The sequence below is a fragment of the Dermacentor andersoni genome, chromosome 8, assembly GCF_023375885.2.
Source record: "Dermacentor andersoni chromosome 8, qqDerAnde1_hic_scaffold, whole genome shotgun sequence".
Taxonomy (NCBI): domain Eukaryota; kingdom Metazoa; phylum Arthropoda; class Arachnida; order Ixodida; family Ixodidae; genus Dermacentor; species Dermacentor andersoni.
The window spans coordinates 117598467-117620192 of record NC_092821.1 but is presented as its reverse complement, the minus strand read 5'-3'; the positions used below and the strand labels follow the sequence as shown (position 1 = coordinate 117620192).

General features: G+C 46.8%; 1 protein-coding gene across 1 annotated transcript in view; it reads left to right on the top strand.

Moving 5' to 3' along the window:
* LOC129384329 (uncharacterized) overlaps window positions 1-21726 on the top strand; it is a 73116-nt gene that overhangs the window by 14072 nt on the left and 37318 nt on the right. The window contains exons 2-6 of the mRNA XM_072284120.1: window positions 8014-8142; window positions 13064-13216; window positions 14553-14587; window positions 15877-16082; window positions 17152-17272. Of these exons, the coding sequence (XP_072140221.1) occupies window positions 8014-8142; window positions 13064-13216; window positions 14553-14587; window positions 15877-16082; window positions 17152-17272 (644 nt within the window). The remainder of the gene's footprint in view (window positions 1-8013; window positions 8143-13063; window positions 13217-14552; window positions 14588-15876; window positions 16083-17151; window positions 17273-21726) is intronic.

Here is a 21726-nt window from a genome sequence, read left to right as displayed (position 1 = left end):
AAAGCGTCATTAGCCCTTCTTTAACAGTCTAACCAAATTTTTTTCAGGTTGATAAATATTTTCGATTGAAGACTTCGATTTTTTTTCTTCGACGATTGCTAAAATTCTTCCTAAAGCTCAGCAATTTGTCCAGAAGGCGTTCGTGAGCTAATAGCGATGCTACTGCTCAAGTATAATAAATTTACATAAATGAAGAAATTGAAAGAAAATGAAAACGGAAGATATAGAATAGAGAAAAAACACACGGCTAGACAGTATGCTTTACCTGTGCCGATAAACTTTACAAATATAATTACATGCCAAGAGAAACTCTAGCTGAGGTTTGATGACTGTCCCTCCTTCCACTCAATGACGTAGTGTTTTTCGTTACTGCTGTCGGGAAACATTTCGCTAGAATATCTCAACCGTCTTATATTTATTATGGTAGAACAGGAGACGGCTTTAATGCACTGCAGACAATGCCGCTGACACAGTCCTACATCGGAAACTACATTTTGCCGGCTATGTTAGACTCAACATTGATTGAAGTATGTACTGAGATCATTCAGAATGAGAATTATTAATATCCGATTTTGCAATCACATCACTTGTTAATGTGTTCGCACTGTTGCTTTTGGCGCGAGCAAAGGCGTTGCCAAATACGAAGACTGAGCGCAGCTTACCTCGACGCCAACCGCAAAGTCGTTGAAAAGTCATACTGCAGGCGTCTCCGCATCCTATTCACAAGTCATTTCATGAACTAAAGAACAAAAAACAAAACCCCCGAAAACATTCGGAACCTGAAGTGTGACTTGAAAGTATGTTTAATGCGAAATATGCTGCACCAATATTTTTCTAGTGTTCTGGAGGCTTCGCATCACAGGTGAGCTATCTAGGTGAGCTTTTGTTGTTCACTATTTTGTGAGAGGAACTTTAGAACGTTGCGTGGCGAGACACACACACACACAAAAAAAAGAAATGTGGCATGGCACACTCCTTGTTGCTTTTCAACCCGGCGAGGGACGTTCTTTGACGTTTGGAAGCAAACTTCTGTATGTGTGAATGTGTGCGATGTTGATTGATTTCTTGCATAGTTTATGCATAGTATAGAGTAATTCAGAGATTATCGACCACTAACCGAAAGCCCGCACCCGGCCTGGACAGGTTGCGTCCAGAGATTTATGGCAGGCCACGCCGGGCCCGAGCCTGATGTCGTCGGCCTTGAGGTGGGCTTAAAGCCGCTAGCTCGGCCCTTTGTCGGGCGCGTTTGTTGGTGGGCCTAGATGTGGCCTTCAAGCACACGCGACCGTTTTGCATAAATTGGGATCGTTCCGTGCAAGGCTCAAGTGAGAATTAGACAATCCTGACTTATAATTACGCGGGAAAGCAAGCAAAAAGATAGCCTTCTTTTGTTTTTGACCGAAGTTTGAAAAACTCATGAATATTTTCGTTAATACGAGCCAAATTTTTCGGTTAAACAACCATGTGAAGAAGTGCTCTTGAGAAAGTCCGGCTGTTACTGCTTTTGTGATTGCCCTATTCTTCTGGTATGAACGCAACCATTTCACCGCGATTGAGTCATTTTATCGCTTTTCATTTATCGAACCACATTGAAGACTGCCTCATATGATTGCTGCTGTACACATAAAATGCTTCCACCATAAGCGATTTCGCAGTGTTCTTGGGGGGCTTTCAAGTTGTGCTCCCGAAGTTGCCTCACTAGTGCGACGTGGCAGCCCATTTCCCACCATCGATATTTTCGTGCCCAAGTCAGAGTATTCGCGTTTGAACTTTCACCTGCTTTTGCATCTAACATAACTTTAATCGCTTTCTACCTGTAATAACTATCTGCAAGTAATTTTTCATATTGAAATAGCAATTAACACACTAGAGGAACGTTCCTGCCATCGCGGCTTCGCAGCCACTGTACCGATGCGCATGCGCAGTACGGCCTCGTATGGTTAGGAAGTGAACGCAGAGACGCGGTGTGTGCTTAGCTGCAATATTGTCAAAGCCATTAATTCACCCTCACGCAGGCTATATGATCTGCTATATGAGAGACCAGAGGCATGACAACATTGAACGAGGGGGTCGTCACCAGATTAAACTGCAAGAAACCGGTAAGCCATTTGTCCATGGGAAGTACGAAGAGAATACGTTAGAACACGGGCCGGGGATGATGATTTGCTTCAAACCGTCTCGTAGCACGTGTTGAATGGTTTCGGTGTTTCCGCTTGCAGTACAGTGAACGCCCCATGGAATGTGAAGCACTTTCCCGGCTTCCAGTATTTCACTAGCAATGAACCGTTGTTAGTGAGAAAGATTGTCTTTAATGCTACTGGTAAGATCTCTTGAAAGTATCGCCTCCAAGTATATCATATGCCCCTTACAATAATGCTGTTGGCTCTGATAGAAACCCATTGATCTTATAAAGTTAGTCACGGGAACATAAGATCTTGCAGTGAGGCTACCGCACATCTTTCTACAACTTCTTCAACCTTGCTTCTGTTAAATTTTCAAGAGTCAAATATCCAAATACCGGCAGGACAAAGCGGCTACTCTTAAGAATACGCGCCCTGATTCTGGCGATGGGTCAGCCGAGACTGCGATAATTAGCCTAAGCTGCAGCCAAGAGACGCAAGCGGACGGCACGTAACTAAGGGATCATTTGCGACCGAAATAAGTACAAACTTGGTACGAATGCATGCTCACTGAGCCCAAGCCATCATCGCTAACGACGCGGAAAAGCTTCGTGCGGTTAGCACACTAGACCTACAGTTATAGTACACGTGCCCTCTGCAACATCATATAGAGCGAGGTAAGACCTATCCATTATCCTTTTTATGACTTCATTCTTCTTTCACTGTTAATAACTTTCGATCGCCTTCTAGGGAATCAGTCGGACACTTTAATTCCGCCTTTTATAGATTTCTATACTTTTAAATTTTCTCTCTTGAGAAATTTCTAGAAGACATCAGGTTGCAAAAGCTGATAACCTGTCGCTCCCTTCGTGAAAACGAGTACCCCTTTTGAAGTCTCGGCTCCAGCAGGATATATCCAGTTTTTAACCATTTCAAATCATTATCTCCCTTTTGAATGTGTTTCTTAATGAAGTATTTACCCGTGCTGTGCGATTATTGGCCAGTCGCACTTGGCGAATCTGCCACCTTGTCACAGATGAGCATCGCAATTATCATCACCTGTCTGAGCGCGTTCGCACGTGTTGTCAGCGCGCAGCTCGCCGCGCGAGTTGAAGACGAAGAGTTTGCCCTGAAAGCAAGGAAGCAAGCAAGGTCGGCGTCTGGCCCAGATTCGAGAAGCACCGGTGAGCGTGTGCTCAGGACGCATTGCCTTGGCTCTGTGTTGGCTTATTCGTGCTCGTCTGCGACGCGCCCGCTTCTCCCTGCCGTCGAGCGTCCGCGTTATCGGCTGAGGACGGCGCTTCTGCGATAGTCGGCGGAGTTACCGGTCACAGTAGGCCTAGCATCGCCATCCCCTTGTACCGCTTGTGGCACTTCTGCGGGTGTCTCGTAGATAACATGACCTTCGGAAAAATTTCTGTCGCTTAAAAGGCGCCACGTCCTTTTCGAAAATAGTCTACAGTTTCCGAAGGAAGTTCCGCGAAATGCAGTGTTTTCGCAAACGACATTTTAGGGTTCCGCGAGCGACCGACACAAATCAGACTCCGTCCCCCTAGGGTAGATAAATTAAACTGTTTAAATTATTGGATAACCTATGCCCCTTTTCGTCTAACTTTGAAGGTATTCAAATAATTATCGGCTGCGGGGTTACGCCAGTGGGGTTGTGCGTCAGAGTAGGCCTAGCGTCGCCTTCCCCTTGTGCCGTTTGTGCCACTTCTGTGGGTGTCTCGTAGATTACATCATCCGCTGAAAAATTAGCTCTGTCGCTTTTATAACGCCACGTCCTTTTCGAAAATAGTCTAAGTTTCCGAAGTAAGTTCCGCGAAACGCGGCGTTTCCGCAAACGACATTTTAGGGTTACGCGAACGACCGACACAAATCCGACTCCATCCCCCTAGGGTAGATAAATTACCCGGTTTAAATTATTGAATAACCTATGCCCCTTTTCGTCTAATTTTGAAGCCATTCACTTAATTACTGGCTTCGGGTTACGTCAGTGGGGTTGCGCGTCAGACGAGGCCTAGCATCGTCTTCGACTTATGCCGCTTGTGCGACTTTGCCATAGTTTGCCCACTCTGTAGGCTATTCGTGGACGTCTCACAGATTACATCGCCATCTGAGAAATTATTTCTGCTGCCTTAAAAAACTCAACCTAGTTTTCGATAATGGCCTACAGCAGGGGTTCCCAAACTCGTTTCCGCGCGACTAAGTGGCTCCGCAAACGACCTTTTAGGGTTCCGCGAGCGACACACGATTCCGAGTCCATCCCTTTTGCGTTGACTATTACCCTGTGTAAAATATTCAAAAATTGCTGCCCTTTAGGTCTCCTTTTCAAGCTATTCGATTAATTCATCGCAGCATTCATCGCGACGCTGTGAATGAGCACATCAATGTTTTCGGCGGGGGGGGGGGGGGGGGGGGGGGGAGGGGATTGGGGTGCAGAGATTCCGTGATACTCTGGGAAGGCAGTTGGGATTCACCAAGTCTCGAAAATTTGGCAACCTCTGCCCTACAGCAAGCCTTCCGTTTGGTATATCCGAGTTCCTATAGTCTCTCGGCGTCGGTTCAATTTGCACGAATTGCCACCGCATCCGTACGCACGGAAACCGTTTCGGGCAAAATGGAGAGGAGCATCGCTGAGCCGAAAGTCGGGGACGAAGGAGGAACGGGGCTTTTTTAAAGACACTCGGTCCAGTTTGCGACAGGTAGAGCGAGACGGCTTCCTGCATTGCTCGTTTACGGGGTGTGAATTCTGCCAGTTTTGCAGGTCCAGAACTGACTGCACCCAGCCAGGCAGACTCGCGGATAGCTCGGAGGCAGTTTGGCACTCCTTGTTCACGTTTCAGGTGCGTGCGCGATCGTACACTTCAGAAGAAGCATTTATGATTTGGAAGCGTGTGCAACTACAGTACCCCTTGCGCCTTGTGCAGAAAATATGCCCTATACGAGGCCTGATGGGGACACTTAATAATGGAGGAACAGTCCACGAGATTACTGACCATTTTAGAGGTGCTATCAGTCCTGGAGTGCTTGCTAACTTAACTGGGCACAGCCTTTCAGTTCTCAAGTGCGGAAATTGTATGACTAGAAAGTAGCTTCACCTATGTAAATTAAATTGGTTGCTTTGTAAGGAAAAGTTGAACTTTACTGATTGTTTGAAGCATATTATTTACTTGGGCATTCGCTCGATGTAATAGCTTGCAAAACTTGGGAAAACAAACAGGTGTTCTGGCCCCGAAACAACTAGATAATGGATACACATCTTCTGTTGGGACATTACTAGCGTCTACAAAGAGTGCAGCGATACCTACACGACATCTTCTGTTGGGACATTACTAGCGTCTACAAAGAGTGCAGCGATACCTACACGACATCTTCTGTTGGGACATTACTAGCGTCTACAAAGAGTGCAGCGATACCTAATGATTTAGTGTTTATAGTGGATGTTTTATTCGTAAAGCTTTACAATCGAATTCAAAATCATCATTCGATAAAAATGATCACCGCATATGGAATCGAATATGGAGTATTTTCTTTCTGAAGAAACATGAAACGCGAAGTTTGCGCGGATTCCTTTTGGTAATAAAAAATCAGGTTTATAAACATTTACGCGTGCCTGTAATACCATGTCCATTTAAATAACCGAATGACCCAGGAGCAGCTAGTTGATAAACAACTGCATTCAAATATTTGGGGAACCAAGGCAATGGAAGCTATGAAGCAAGAAACGAGATTTAGGGACAGTGTTGTGTTCGCTGCAGGAGACAAGTGTGACACCGCACCGCGCATGGTTTTACAGGAATGGAACGCGGTGAGAGTAGCCAAATAACTCAGGGCAAATTCGTATACAGCTTGCCTAAGAGCGAGCTATTCTTATTTAATCACTGTATATTTCATTGCAGAAGATATCTGTCTCATGCGTACGCTCAAGAACTGGTGTCAGTGTGCAACAACAGCACCTATGTTGGAGAATCATTCGCGATAGTCATCACATGTATTGCTACGTCTCGCTTGAGACTCCAATGAGAATTTTTCAGCAAGATGTGTGTGAACAAAAAGAAATTTGCGACAACCTCGAATAGCGAATTCTCGAGTCAGAAATGAATCGAATAGAAGGGACCATTTGGTTCGTGTTGGAAATTTCGAAAATTCCCTGCTTTCGCGAGAATAGAATTCGCTAACTACATCTAAAGCTAATTAGGCTAGGGAACCTATAGCACTCGAAAAGTTGACACCAATCATCGCACGAGGCATGTTGAAAGTACATGGATTCTTAGTTTATAGTTTGCATATATTCATCGCGAAATCCTTTCGCGAATAGACCGTAGCCAATAAAGCTGCAGCCGATGTTTCGGCGAGAACACTTCAATGTTGGTGCCGGTATCGAAATGACCCATGCGTGGATCTGTGTCGAGCGCTAAGCGCCTCTTTCGAATAATCAGATCTTTCTGGCAGAAGTAGCTAGTAATCGGCGATTATCAAATTTTGTCATCCGCAGATACGACGGAATGATTGAGATGTGGTTACAGATCTAGGCCCGCACTAATTACGTGTAGCTGGAAAGTAATTTCCCTGCTACAATGATATGAAGAGCTACATCAATCTAGCATAAAATTTACCACAAAGTGGGGTGGCCTGGTGACAGCTGCATTCTGTTGCGGAGTAAGACGTCGCAGGCTCGATTTCCGATTGCGGTGGCCGCATCCCGATAGAGGAGTTGCGTGCAAACAACCGTGTAAAGCGCTTTATGTGCACTAAATTAAACAAGTGCACAAGACTAAGGCGGATCTCACAACCTCTGAATTGTTTCGGAACTTCAAGCCCCATACGATGGTTATTTGCAATAGCAATTATATGGACCCTGCATGTTAATGTTTGCCGTCGCCGTGATGTCCCTAATAAAGTCCAAATGAGATTAAAAGGAGCGACCCGGGTCTGCTATGAGGGCGAGGCAAAATTTGCCATGGTGAGACGAGAAGGATGTTGCCTTGATGTGTGGCTCTTCTAGCTGCGAAGTGTCGAAAAAGATGCTGGCAGCTTAAGCTTCACCCTTAAGAGTGGAACACGATAGCATTCAAAGATCCCTGTCAGCTTCCCATGCATCCCGGCTACTCTAGCGTATGTAATCGTTATGTTTACCTGGAAACGCTGGCCGAGAACGCTTTGCACGAAGGCGGGCTTTCTGGTAGAAACGCGGCCTCGATGCGTGGGCCGCGATGCGAGGGAGGCGAGCTCCATCTGGAGGTATCGCAAGGAACCGGGTGCGCCGCTCCGTGGCCCCCAAGGTGGCGGCGCGCGCAAATGGCGGACACCGTGACGGTTTCTGTGTGGTATGAAGGCTGGAAAAACGGTTTCTTTGAGTTTTCGCGTAAGATAATTGTTTTCTCGTATAATCACATTACAATCCGACGCTGTCATGTGCGTGTGTTGTGTGTAAATCATACTTTACGATTTTTCTACATATTTTACCTTGAGAAATTCAATTTGTTCAGTAGCTTCCTTGGGCCACATGGAGGGCCTGGGTATGGGTGGTTCAAAAATCTTTTTGCCGAAACGACGTCCGCCGCCGGATTTTCTGTGACACGGTGGCCTTACTAATATCACGTTAACACGTGGTGAAGCGAGCGGCTGCATGAAGCGCTCACTGCCGGCGCTGTTGCACACAACAGCGTTTGAAAAAATTTCTTGTTAAAGCACCCGTGACACTATGCTCGCTAATTTTAATTACCGAACGAATGATATTTACAATTTATAATTTAAGCTGTTTGTAAAGCTACGAAGTTTACTATGTGTATTCTTGCAGTACTTTGCTAACCCTATCAATACTTCGCCTCGCAGAAAAAACTGCGACTGCTCTTTGTAAATGTTTTCGTAATTACGTCTTCTTTCGCAGATTCTCCGCATACGGCCTTATTCGAAGTACCGCCCGGCGTTATGGAAGTGACAGCGCGAGTCGTCCTTGCCTTGGTGGTTGTGCTTCTTGCAGCGGTCCCGTCGTCAGTAACGGCCGCTGACGCTGACAGTGAGTCACCTGCTTAACCATCTTGTTTGCGAAAAGAAAGAAGTGGTCGTCTCTTCGAAAATTGCGTCCTTAACTACAAAGGATACCATTTGTCGTCATAATTTCGGCGTCAAATGTATTCAGCCATTCGGAATTAGGCGTTAAACGAGAAGCTTCATACTACAGTTAATGTCTGTAGTCCGTAGACTGTCGAAACCTCCCCCAATGGACGCCCCTTCCCTTTTGCAGCTCTCATGTTGGGCACAAAATAAATCGAGTGCCCACAGTCAAAAGTATTGAAACGCCTAGTTATTTTCAGCTTGGTCCGGATTTAATTTTGTCGTCTCGGTTGATTGGAGTACGTAAGGATTGGCAGTAGTGGGAAAAAAAAGTGGCAATGGCTAAGTCTGCATCCTGTGGACAGTGTGTGTAGCGATGGAAGACGAGGAAGTGTATGTACTTTCTGTAAACATGGCATGTTTATAAAAATCTGACGAGGCTCGCAAAAAATTTTATAGAAAATTTGTAAGCTCGTATTGAGTAACGTATTTCCTTGAAATTTACTATATTTTCGAAATGATGGGCATGTATGAAGAGGGCTCGTCCTTAAGGTGTGCTGCTGCGATAATATGGTCGTAAAACCCAAAGAGAGCTTTTGGAAGAAAATGCTTCTCCGCTTCTTATTAGTCACTCATGTTAAAAATTTTGCCTGCAGGCGACGCTGCGAAAGCGATCGCATTGCTTAGCGTTGCGCCTGTAGAAGTCATCTCAAAAAACGCTCGCGTGCTCAGTGGCTCCATCACCACCGTTGTCTGCTTCGCACCTTCGCCATGCGCGAGACGAGACACCGAAGGAAAACCGTCGATTTGTGTCATCGCTCGATGAAAGGATCACATAAATTTGGGTTGACGTTTACTGTGCGTTTCGTTGAGATCCGTACACGCATCACGGTGTTATGTGGGCATAGCTGCTCAACAAGAACGCTAACGCAAATGTGTCCAACGTTGTTCTTAGCAGCGAAAAGGAGAATGCTGGCATGGGTCCGCCACCGAGTCAATTGAACGCTACACCGATGGTGCGTCCGCTTGGCTCCGTCGTTGTTTTAGGGCGCCGTTCTTTGGCGCCATTTCCGGCGTTTCTCGTCGCCGTCGGCCTCGCCGTAACCAAGGTCACTGTTCGCGCAATGCTGTAGCTGCGCTAAAGGGATTTAAGCTGCGCGCGCTCCTGCCGCCATCTCTCGCGGACGGTGCGAGCCTTGCTCTCTTCGCTCCTCTTACAATGCCGCCTCTGTGCGCCGGCAATCAGAGCGCCGACTCGGTGGGTGCCGAACTCGATGATGTGCTGCTGCCAGAGCCGAAACTCGTTCTCATCACTGTTCGCCACTGCGTGTACCCTGACGAATATTTACAATTGCTTGTAGGTACAGCGCCGCGTGGAGTTTCTCGCGGCACTCGACGTTTCAGTGCAGGCGCGAGTAAGAGCGGGTGCGAAAGAGAAAATCTGGGTGCCTTTGCTTCTTGAATACGTGATTCTGCCTAAGCACCAAGCAGGATGTTTCTTAGCGCACGTTGTATGCTTTTGTCCCTTAGATACGCCGGCATTGGGGAGGGCGGTCGAGTTTGTTCACGCTCCACCGCTTGCTGCCCGCGAGGTGAGCCAGTGCGCACGGGCGCCCCATTTGGTGGTCGCTGTGGCTGAAGGGGATAGGATCAGACTGGTGTTGTATAAGTCGCGGGTCACTTTTTACTGATCGCTGTGTCTGAAGGGGCTAGGATCTGACTGGTGTTGTATAAGTCGCGGGTCACTTTTTTCTGATTGCAGTGTCTGAATGCGCAAGGTTCTGACTGGTGTTGTATAAGTCGCGGGTCGCTTTTTTCGTCGCGACGATAGATTGGATTCTTTGGATTGGACACATGTAACCGGCAAATGTAGACTTCAGGAGAGCACCTGAGGTTTTAATAAAGCACGCGGCGAATGATTTTCAGGCACCCAAGAGGTAGCGGGGAAATCAAATCCGGAAGCAGAATTGCCCGTGGGTTGGGGCCGCGGAGGCCGGTGCGCGCCAAGGATTGCTCGCATAAAAAATTCGCTGTCCGCGATAGCGGGCAGCTGACTTTATACGCTCCTGACACGCTATCGTCATAAAAAATCGGTTCTCCGCTTTGGGTACAGCCAATTTTTTATGCGGACACTCCCTGGCACGCTTCGGCTTCAGCGGCCGCAACCCACCGGCCGCCCTGCTTCCAGTTTTGATTCCCCCGCTACCCCTTGGGTGCCCTGTCGATCCAGGGCCGCCGGCTTTATTACAACCTTAGGTGATCTCCTGAGCTCTACATTTGCCGGTTACATGTGCCCTCCTGGAGCAGCGCTTGTAAAAAATTAATCTATCGTCGCGACCAATAAAGCGACCCGCGACTTATACGACACCAGTCAGAACCTTGCCCTTTCAGGCACAGGCATCACCAAATGTGCCCTCCACTGTGCCCTCTCACCGTGCCCTCTACCTCACCGCACGCGTGGCCAGCGGCGTTGCGTAAACAAACTCGACCGCACACGGTAATGCCGGCATGTCTAGGGGACAAATGCATACAACACACGCTAAGAAACCTCCTCCGTTAGTGCCTAGACAGTCACCTATTCAAAGAGCAAAAGACCCCAGATTTTCTATCCTGCACCCACTATTACTCGCGCCTGCGCAGCAACGTCGAGTGCCGCGAGAAACGCCACGCCCCGCTGTACCTACTAGCAATTGTAGAAGTGCTACCTGCCAACGAGCTCCAAAGCGCCGCGGCGTTGAGCAACGCTCGCCCGCGCGCCGATAACGTCGGACTGTAAACGCACCTTCAGTCGCTGCCTTCTCTTCGCAGCGCAACGTTCCTATGCGCCTACGCGCTGCCTCCCGCACCTCCCGATAAACGAGGCAGTTGCGCCAATAAGTAACCATTTGCGGCAGCTGGTGCGAAATGTTCCGCACGAGACGGATTGTCTGAGGATCAGATACATTTTATATAGCCAATATATCGAAAAGCCGAAACAGCTGTAGAGCGGCGCTCAGATTTCGCATTAGGAAGTAAGGTAAGGATCGGCAATTGTTTTTTGGTTTCTTTTTGCAGCCACAGGTACTCCGCGTTTCTGGAGTTCCTCTAACGCTGCACGCCTGCGCCTTCATGCGCCTTCTATAGCAGGACAGCGCGAGTGCGGCGCGGACCGCGCGATTTTGCTTCGAGCGTCAGTATGATTGCTATCCCTATAAGATATTATTTCAATAGCAATTATGCGGAATCGAAGTGCGTTCATGCCATCACCACCGTCGCGAAGTCGCGGTTTTACCGACGACGCATGCGCCGCTCCGCGAGTGGACGTTTGTGAAGTTCCCAGATAAGACTCCGCCAACGTGCAGCGTGCTTGGCCACAAGAGCGAGGAGGCCGAGAGTATGCACCGTTGCGTTGCGCTGAACCAGCCCTGCGGCGGAGCTAGGGGTGGAGGGTATTCTGTATGTGTCCACTTTGTGGGCATGTCCAATTTGTCTGCTGCTAAAGGGCTGATTGGCTGAGGGCGCCTGTTTCCTTCTGACGTGTACCGCGGCCCAGCCATATTTAATTAGAATGTTTAGATGCTAAGCGCAGCATCTCGTTGTACTCGTGTTTATTTTTGTATTTATTCTCGTAATAAAGCACTTTGATCTTACTTGGGATTCAGCTTGTTGATGCGCATTTATAGCAATAAGAATGGCCGCGAGAAGCGATAATATAAAGGCAAGTGGAATGCACGCCACAGAGGGCTTTGTTGCTTGTATAGGATTCAATTATATGAATGTATGCTATAGGGGCATATATGAACGTATGCTTTTGCATATGTTCTTCCTAAACTGAAGAAGGCACGCACACTGAGTGACGTGTGTCTTTATGTCGTGCTTTATTTAGCACCTTCGCATCTATTAGGATTGGGAGTTTTAATACTTTCCTTTGTTAGTGTTGTGTCAATGATTGTTTCAATTCAATTCAAGACGCGAGCTACTGCCATCTACGGAGAGCCTATATGTTATCTCTTGTGTATTACCATTGGCTAGGCCTTCATAGCCTACAAGTCGAGAACAAATGTCAGGAATGCCGCTTAGATAGGTGCAGATCTTTGTTGCGTAGGAGAAATGATTCTAACAGAAGGCTACAACACCATTCACTTCACGTGAGAGGGGTAAGCGAGTCATGAATTGCTATGAGTTCTGCCCGAAACGGCCCTTCAGTGCCCTGCCACGTCGTGGCACGACGTAGTTTGTGTTCCACTTTCACATATCAGACGATCCTGCGAAAAAACTGAACACGAGTGACTTCTGCGGTAGGAAAACAACCGCAACTGCACCATTTCGAATTCACGGTCCCGCGGCAGTATGCATTTGGGTGCGTGGACGCGCTAACCGGGGTACCGTCACGAGACTTATTCTTTTGGTCATTTGTGCTTCCACCATTATTACCTTGTTTAGCGCAAAGCAACGGACACAAGAAAGACGACAGGACAAGGCGCTTCAGGAGATGACGCGGACACACAAAAATCAGGGCTTAGAGTAGAAGAAAGATAGCACAATGCGTTGGCGGGCTAGTTGGTGCGAATGCATAATTACTTTGTCTGTCTTGTTGCCTTGTCCCATCGTCTTTCTTGTGTCCGTTGTTTTGCGCTAAACAAAGTAATTATGGATTCGCACCAACTAGCCCGTCAACGCATTGCGTGCTTCCACCATTGTGGCAGTGGTGGCGTCTCCTGACGCACCCTGGTGGCCAAAACAAGCAGCGAATTGCAGAAGACAAGGGCGGTGGTGTGTGCGTTGTGTACGAGCTATTCTTGCTATGACAGTGGCGATTGCTGTGATATCTCGCTGCTGTGGCAAAAAAAAAAAAAAACAGTTTAAAGACGGAGAAATGGATAAATTTCCCCGTTTCTACGCAGCCTGCAGCGATCCAAGGACGCTGGTGTTCACCAAGGTTCCGGCAGCCAACCCGACAAGTCGTGCCGAAGTTACCCGCAGCGCGGTGGTGCAGCTGTTCGTGGGAATGCATCGAATATTAAGTGGCATGCTGTTCTCTGGTGACATGCCGGAAGGTAAACGTGGGCAATATTTGACGTCAGTGTTGGGACTTACTGCAGCAATACATGTTAGATGTATGAAGTGCCAGAGGAAGACAGAGAAAACATATGAACATGTCGCGACGATAGGTTGACCTGCGTTTTTATGCTTTGCCTGCCTGGCTTGTCTTCTCGCTAACAACTGGTCGCACCTAGAGACGAGCACATAACAAGAAGGCGGATACAGAATAGCTGCGTGCGTTTCAATGCCCGATTCCCTCCACCCAATACTTACTTCGTTCCTCCTGATGATTGCATACACGAAAAAAAAAATTGTCGCAATAAAGCTGAGGCACTGAAACAATTCTTTATCTCGTGTGTAAGAACAAAGGCGGACCTTCACATTACACGAAATTAGGTGGCGCCGTCCGAAGTTTACGGGGTAATTTTCAGATGGCATCTGAGGGAGGGAGAGACAGTATATATTATTTGCACAAGAAAGATAATAGAGAGTGAAACGGGTCGACTGCACAAATATTTAAACTATATTGAAGGGTTGTTACGAACACCCAAAGGCAGGTAGCCAATGACGAAGTGTTCTGACAATTAAATGCTCTGACAATTTGACACGCACGCATACTCCCTTGAGCAAAAGTACATAGACCATCTTTCCCTATGAATGTAGCTTGAAGGTGAATTTGTCAGTTTCAGTTTATGCGTGCCAATTACTATAAGCGCTCACTTCGCTGTGATGTGCCCTCTGGTGTCCTTGCGCTGTTAAAACCTTTTGCGCTTATTACAAAAAATTGATTTTTTTTAGGGCGAGCCTGTGGTCTGTAAGCCTTTGCTCACGGTTGTTCACAACTGCTTAAGCTTACCGTCTACGCAAAACGGGATATTTTATTTTGATGCGCGTTAAAACTCACTGAGACTTATCGAAGGACTTCACATCGCAACAAAAATTTGCGTAACGTTTCTAGTACGCAGTCTGTTTATTGAATTCCTGTCGACGTGCTCAGGGAGGCACGTTTCACTGAGGATGAAGGAAAAGCCATGCATTTGGCAGATGTTGCCTGGAAAACCGACCAAAAGTGCAGCGTTAGGGCTGGCCGTGATAAATCAGCTCGAAATACACGGACGAATGGAAATTTGGTAGAACGCCGGCAAGAGCTGCTCTTTTGCCTTGTTTTTGGCACGGCCTCATCATTCTTATGGTTGAACCGTCTAGAACAAGCTTCCACTATGGTCAGCTATTTGACTGGTTCTTGCACCTCTCTATAGGTCTAGCTTACTAGATGTCTAGATATCGCCTTATCTCCTTTGTGTGAATGGTTACCTTTCTATTTCCATTTCTTTTCTCTCTTGTCCGCAGCTGCAAACAAGGGCGGGAAAGTGGACGCCCAGCTCGTGAGTATCGCATCTACTCAACCATCGTTGTAAAAGACTGCGTATAGTCCAGAATGTAGCGCACAGGTATATAGCAAATTTTGTTGCCGCGAGACAGTGTTTCGCGCTTGGCACGAAATATTCGTACTTGCGTGGGCACCAGACCAGACATGTCCGTCTGACAGACGCAAGCGCTACCGCATCGTCGAAAGCTCAATGGCAGGAGTGTTTTCTTTTTTCTGAAACATTGGAACTTTACTGCAGAATAACACGACTAAATTGGAAATAACTTTGTTAGTCATCGTGCGTGGCCTCGCACTCTTAGTTAAAATGCAACCTTAGTAATCAAGGGCGTCTTAAGGTACAGCGTACACGAACGTACAGGAGCGCCGACTTGACTATACTCGACGAAGCATTTGATGCATTAAACTTATATCCCGATGACGCACTGGAACAAACCCGTCAGAAAGAATACTTGTTAGGTGCAGTTGTGTTCCGTAGACTTCCGAAGTGGTGCTCAGGTGAAAGCCCAGTCGCAGGTAAAAGTCGTCAGATTTTCAGTCCACAGATAATCAATCAATAAATCAATCATAGGTGCAGTTGTGTTCCGTAGACTTCCAAAGTGGTGCTCAGGGGAATGCCCAGTCGCACGTAAAGGTCGCCAGACTTTCAGTCCACAGATAATCAATCAATCAATCAATCAATCAATCAATCAATCAATCAATCAATCAATCAATCAATCAATCAATCAATCAATCAATCAATCAATCGATCAATCGATCAATCGATCAATCGACCAATCGATCAATCGATCGATTGATCGATTGATCGATCGATTGATCAATCAATCAATCAATCAATCAATCAATCAATCAATCAATCAATCAATCAATCAATCAATCAATCAATCAATCAATCAATCAATCAATCAATCAATCAATCAATCAATCGATTGATCGATCGATCAATCAATTGATCGATCTATCTATCAATTGATCGATCGATCTATCTATCAATTGATCGATCGATCTATCAATGAATCAATCAATCAGTCAATCAATAATCAATCAATCGTTTTCTTTCTATACGAATGGATCTTCCAAGGCTTTGTTTCATTGTCCAACATCTGTGCCAACCATCTATAGTTTCCTTAATTTTCGCCACCAATGCAAGCCCGCGCACCAACAGCAATAAAAACTTCTGTCATGGGATTTGTTCATTTGAGCTCTCTTTATTGCCTTGTTGATCGCGAATTCTATCGCATCCAAAATGCAGTGGCTCACGCTTGCCTAACGCGGGTTTTTGTCCAGGCTATCGACTTGCTGCTTGGTGGCACTGGCGTCGTGCTGCTCGTGGCGAGCGTCATCCTAGCCGTGCTCGTGCCCCTCATCGGGCTCGTGGTGCTGTGCGTCCGTTGCGTACGGCCGTCAGCGGACCAAGAGCCGGAAACCGAGGAACAGGCGGCGTCGCGAGCCAAGTGGAGCCTTCGCTTCTGGGTGCTCATCGCGTCCTTGGCGTAAGCATCGCATGGCAACGTCCTTTGCTGGCCAACAACACTTCCGATCGTTCAGGGTTTTCCGAGTCGACTTTGAGTGCAGAAATCAACCCTTCGATTATCGGATCGAATAGGGCGTTAAATATTAGACATCCTGGAGAAAACTGTGCGGTCCGGCGAGGGGGCAAAATGCGACCACCAGAAAAATGGGCGCATTTAGGATTTCGTGTGGCGGGGGAGGCAATTACAGTTGCAATTTGTTGGCTCACACTGTGGACGAAGGCATCTTTTCAGGAACAAATTATTCTTTGCGAGGCGCACCGAGTGGACTTTTCCGACTTTATTACAATTTATTTTTGTGGTCTCCGGGACATTAGGCGTCAATACTGCCAATCTCGGAGCTTGTGCGGGATCGCAAAACCCGACATTAGTTATCTAGTGGCGAAGCTCCTGCAGCGGTTGGCGCGTCCTACTTGACATTTCCGCGAGGAAAAAAAAGGAACACATGTAGGAAGCTGACTTTCGGGTTTCTCACTGCTGTCGCAGTAAACATAGAGGCGTGTCAGACCTCCAGTAAAAACACAACGTTGAGTTTGTGGACAAACTCAGGTACTGTTAAATGGGCGACAGTGCACAATATTGCACAAAGATGGCGATTCATGCTAGTTGGTCGATATTCACAGAGAACATTTTCGAATCGCATTGACATACACGGGCGGGAAGAATAGGAAAGCAAATCGCAAGGAGAGTTTCCGTTTGCATACTTAGACGTTTAAAAACGCTTGCCCCGTTTTACTTTTCTGTTCCTTTATTGCTTCCTGAGGTTGCCTGTATCTTCAGTGTAGCAATACGGGAACAGACACATGTCACGTTAAGAATTTGCGATTTGGGGAAATATGCTATCAGAAGCAATACTTTGCAAGAATAACACCATCCGCGACAACGAGCATATGCAATTTAGGCTGACCAATTTCTTTAATTTTGCGGTCATGTATATGTTTACCTCGTATAGCACGTTATTCTGCCATAACCTCAGCTCAGATCCTACGTGAGGGTGTCTTGTTTTTTTTTTCTGTTCACCTTTCGTCAGTTTCATGGTCTTCGGCGCACTTCTAACCAAGGGTCACGCGTCCGTGGCGTTAGACGGCGTCCAGAAGCAGGGGCGCTTCTTAGCCGACGCGATTCCGGGCGTCTTCCACGGACCGATAAACGTGAGTGTGCTCTGATGATCAAATTTTGGAAATTCTCCAATAGACCCATGCAGACGAAAGGCCGTGTCGTGCGGTTGTCCGAACACCTTAATAAATCATTCGATTGGTAGTAGTGACGGGCGGTGCGTACAAAGGGCGGGGACGTAATCAACACGAGCTTATGACTCGCGCATGTACAGGGTGTTCCAAAGAAGGCATTAAAATTTTAGTGCGATTGAAATTATATGGACACTCCAGGCGCATTTCTGCCGTCGCCGTCGCCGTGAGGTTCCGTGTGAGCCTAAGGCCGATATAACTGTCGCCGGGCGCCCGTAAGCCGTATGCGCGAGTGAACACCTGTGAGGGTGAGCTGGCGAACGGGGTTCAATCTCGCGTGCGCGAGCTAGGAATGTGGCCCGGATGCGTGCCCTCTCCTGCCGCACGCGAGGCAGGGGAGTCAGGTGAGGGAGGTGGGGCATTCTCCGGCGGCTGCTAGGGTGCCTCGATGTCCTTTCTTGCGCGCAGCTCAGTACAGAGTGGAGACAACCGCGGCGTCTGCTACGGCGTTGGCCATGCGCATCGCGCACGCCGTATAGAAGCCTTTGGCGGACGCCGTAGGGACGCATTACTGGCGCTCGTGTGTCTTGAAAGCGATCTGCAACGTCGCCAAAGTGCGCGCCCGCGGGGGCCTCATCTTCAAAGCGATCAGCGATGTTTGCAGCGTGCGCGTAGTGCCATTAGGTTCGTATGCACTGCGCTTTCGACGTTTTGTTCGCGTTGAAGCGAGAGAAGAATGAAGGTCATTTCGCTTGCTGCTGCCGCGATTCTCACTCCAAAATTTGACAGTGAGTCTCCGCGCTTATCGAGGAAGCTGTGTTCATGTTTACCTGTGCGCGCGTGACACCGTGCTGGTTAATTTAGTTAAAACATGTTGGCGGGCTAGTTGGGTTGAATCCATGCTAGAATGTGTAAGCGCGACAGAACCAGGACGCAGAAAGAAGCAGACGCACAAAAACAGCGCTGTCTCCGTGTGTCTGTTTCTTCCTACGTCCTCGTTCAGGTATGATTACATTTTTTATTATTGGTAATTTCGTCAGCGAGCGGATGTTTACAAGTTTGCACGGAGTGCTAAAACTACTATCCTTACTTCGTACAGCTGTACCCTAATTTGCTGTCGCAATCGGTGGTTCGCCTTTCGGGCGAAACCGCGAATTTTTTTAAAAGTTGCCTGGGGCAGATGGCACAATTCTAGTTCATGAGCAGGGTATATTCTGTAAGGGTCCACATAGTGGACTGGCCATTTCGGCCGCTGCTGATTGGCTACGGCCGTTCGTGAACTCCTCGCTTGTGCAGCTGCAGCCTATCAGCAGCGGCCGAAATGGACTGTCCACTAGGTGGACTCTTAAAGCTTACCACTCCCCCCCCCCCCCCAGGTCTACTCGAAGAGGCGGACATAGAAAAACAATTGAAATGCATAATCGGCTAATTAACAATTGGGTGCTTAGCTAATGAGCTAATTTTAGTGGCCACCATCTCGTCTATCACGTCACACCGAGAGCCGCCATCTTGCATTTAGCAAATAGAAACTATGGCGCCATTTCGTCCCGTGACGTCATAATCACGTGGTTTCACATCTATCCGCCATGTAGGACCGTTACGTCATCACTGGCACCCCATTTTCGCCGCCATCTTCGATTTCAGATACCGAAACTATGACGCCATTTTGAATATGACGTCATAATCACGTGGTTTTACTTCTAGCCGCCATATTGAATTATGAATTCATCATTGGCACCCAAATTTGGTCGCCATCTTGGATTGGAGATTCCTAAACTATGTCACCAGCTGTGATTATGACGTCATAATCACGTGGGCTCACTTCCATCTGCCATATTGGATTACGACTTCATCATTGGCACTATAATTTGCCCGCCATCTTGGGTTGCGACGTGAACCACGTGACGTCACCAATCACCAGTTGGGATGCTATTGATATACTAAATGGGCCACCATCTTTGATTTATTGGTGACGTCAACAAGTGCCGGCCACCTTGGACGTATCAGTGACGTCACCAATCAATCACCAATTCAATATAATGACATCACCAAGCAATCACCAATTGGGTTGCTATATCGATTTACTATGGGGGCCGCTATCTTGAATTCCTCGGACTGGATATGTCATGCCGAAGGTAGGTGGTAGCAGACCCCAAGAAATCGAGAAACGTGATAAGGGCTGACGCTCTTAAAATAATTTCTGACGAAGAAAATCAGTAATCGAAAATGACTGCCAGTTATACATACTAGTGACCCATGAGGACATTGTGGTGAAATTCCAATAGCATGCTGCAAAAATGCACGTAGGTTCCTAAGATATGTGTATAATTTTATTGTGTCCATGGGAGAGTCGCATAGGCTGTATTTCTAGAAAACGTTTATTTTCGGCTTTTCGGCCAAAGGCCGACCTATATTTGTATGTAGTACGAATAATTTACTGGCTGAAAAAAAAAAACAGTGCGACCAAGTAGTTCTTTGTCCGAGTAAGATATAACCAAGATAAGTTATTTTATAATCCTCGTTTATTTTCATTACGTTATAAAGCGAAAATTCGGCACTGTCACCTGTCAGGCAGCTTGCGCAGCTGGCCTTTTTTGACATTTTATGCCATGCGCTCCTTCCGCACGCGTGCCTATTACACCGCAACGGAAAGGGCTGCGAAACGCCCGTAAACAGCTTCGGTTTAAGATGAGTTAAGTATTCGTACGGAGTGGCACAGTGACGGTGGTGTCCTGCTGCTCACCACGAAATTGCCGTTTCGATTGCCGACAACGTGCGAGGACATAGCGACAACACTTCATCACTTCACACACACATAGCGACAGACGCCCACATCCTGAAAGCGGTTGCGGCCAGGCTTTGGGTCGAAATTGCGTGGTCTCTTTAACAAATATGTTTAAACTAAGGATACGCCGTTGTTCCGTTTATTTCTGTTTCTTCATTGCTTTCTCTAGAAGTGCAAGCGTATAACTTTCATTTGGCGTGTGCTCATTTTTGCACATAGCGTGATCGTTGATGAATTCGTTAGATCTCTTATTTCTCCCTGCATGCTTGCCGGGTGTGTTTTTGAACGCTGCCGATCGATGCCGTTGTGCATTATTTCGCCAGATGAATTTACTTTTGTACCTGCGAGTGTGCATACGTGTTTTCAAGTGACACTATTCCCTTTTGCGTTAAATATACAGTAATTGTTTGTCCAGTGTATTATTGCTAAGCGCATTTTTACTAGAGTATTCGTCTCCTTTAGTTTACTGGCTTCTAAATTAAGTTAGGGCACTGCGTCTGCAGGATTTACGCAGTTTACGTATGATATAATCAGTAATGATTGATATGTGTACCTTCGAAGTATTGCCCCCCCCACGTTATGCACCATGCTCTTGGGTATTCCTGCGCATCGGACACACACACCTAACACATAACTTTCTACTGACAAAACAAGACAAACCCTTATGTGAGAAATGTGGAGATGAACTCACTGTAAATCACATTTTATTCTCGTGCATACAACTCGAACGGCTAAGGAAAAAACATTTTACTGTATTTTAGAATGAACGCATTCCCTTCCATCCCAGTCTGCTTTTAGGAGATAACCCACTAGTAGAAACTTCATCTGTTTTTAGTTTTTTGAAAGACGCAGCGATCCTAAACGAAATATAATGTATCACAGAACTACTAATTCTAAAAATTATTACCCGGTTTTTTCACGCATCTTATGATGCACCTCACCCATTTTCTCAGTTCTGAGAAGAAGGCTGAGGTCTTCATTTGGTTTGTTGGGCTCCTCAGAGGCCTTGTCCGGACAAGGACCTCGCTGAGGATACCCAATTTTTTAAATACGTTATACCATGTGTTTGGCGCATGATAACCTAAGTTGCTTATGCGCCATAAAACCCAATACAATACAATACAATATTTCCTGTATGTTATTTAGAAAAAGAGAAATCTATAGCTCAGAGACCCGAGTACAGCGTCGCTCATGCTCGCACCGTTTTCGCTCGTTAAACCTGAGAAAATGAAAGTTTTCGCTCAAAGGGAATGTTGAAAACATGAATCAGCTTGGATGATTTAAATAAAGGAGCGAAAATTCGCCGGCCGATAGAGAGTAACAAACAAGTCCGAATTGCGGTTAAACTTGATAGTGTGTTCGTAAGCCCGCTGTCTCGAGAAATATCGTCTGCGTTGTACTGCCTCTGCTGTTGGTCTAAAGTTGCAAGGATAGATATAGTTTATTTTATTTTTACACCGCGCCGTAGAACAACGTCCGCGCACTTACATGCTTGACGTGGCTCTAGCGTATTTGTATAGCCAATGCCGCAATGATCCTCAAAGTATCCAAATGTGTGTTTTGAGGGTGAATAAAGAATAAGTCAAGCTGCTAACTGCCAGCTGTGAAGCTTCTCGTCAGGTCCCTACGGCAT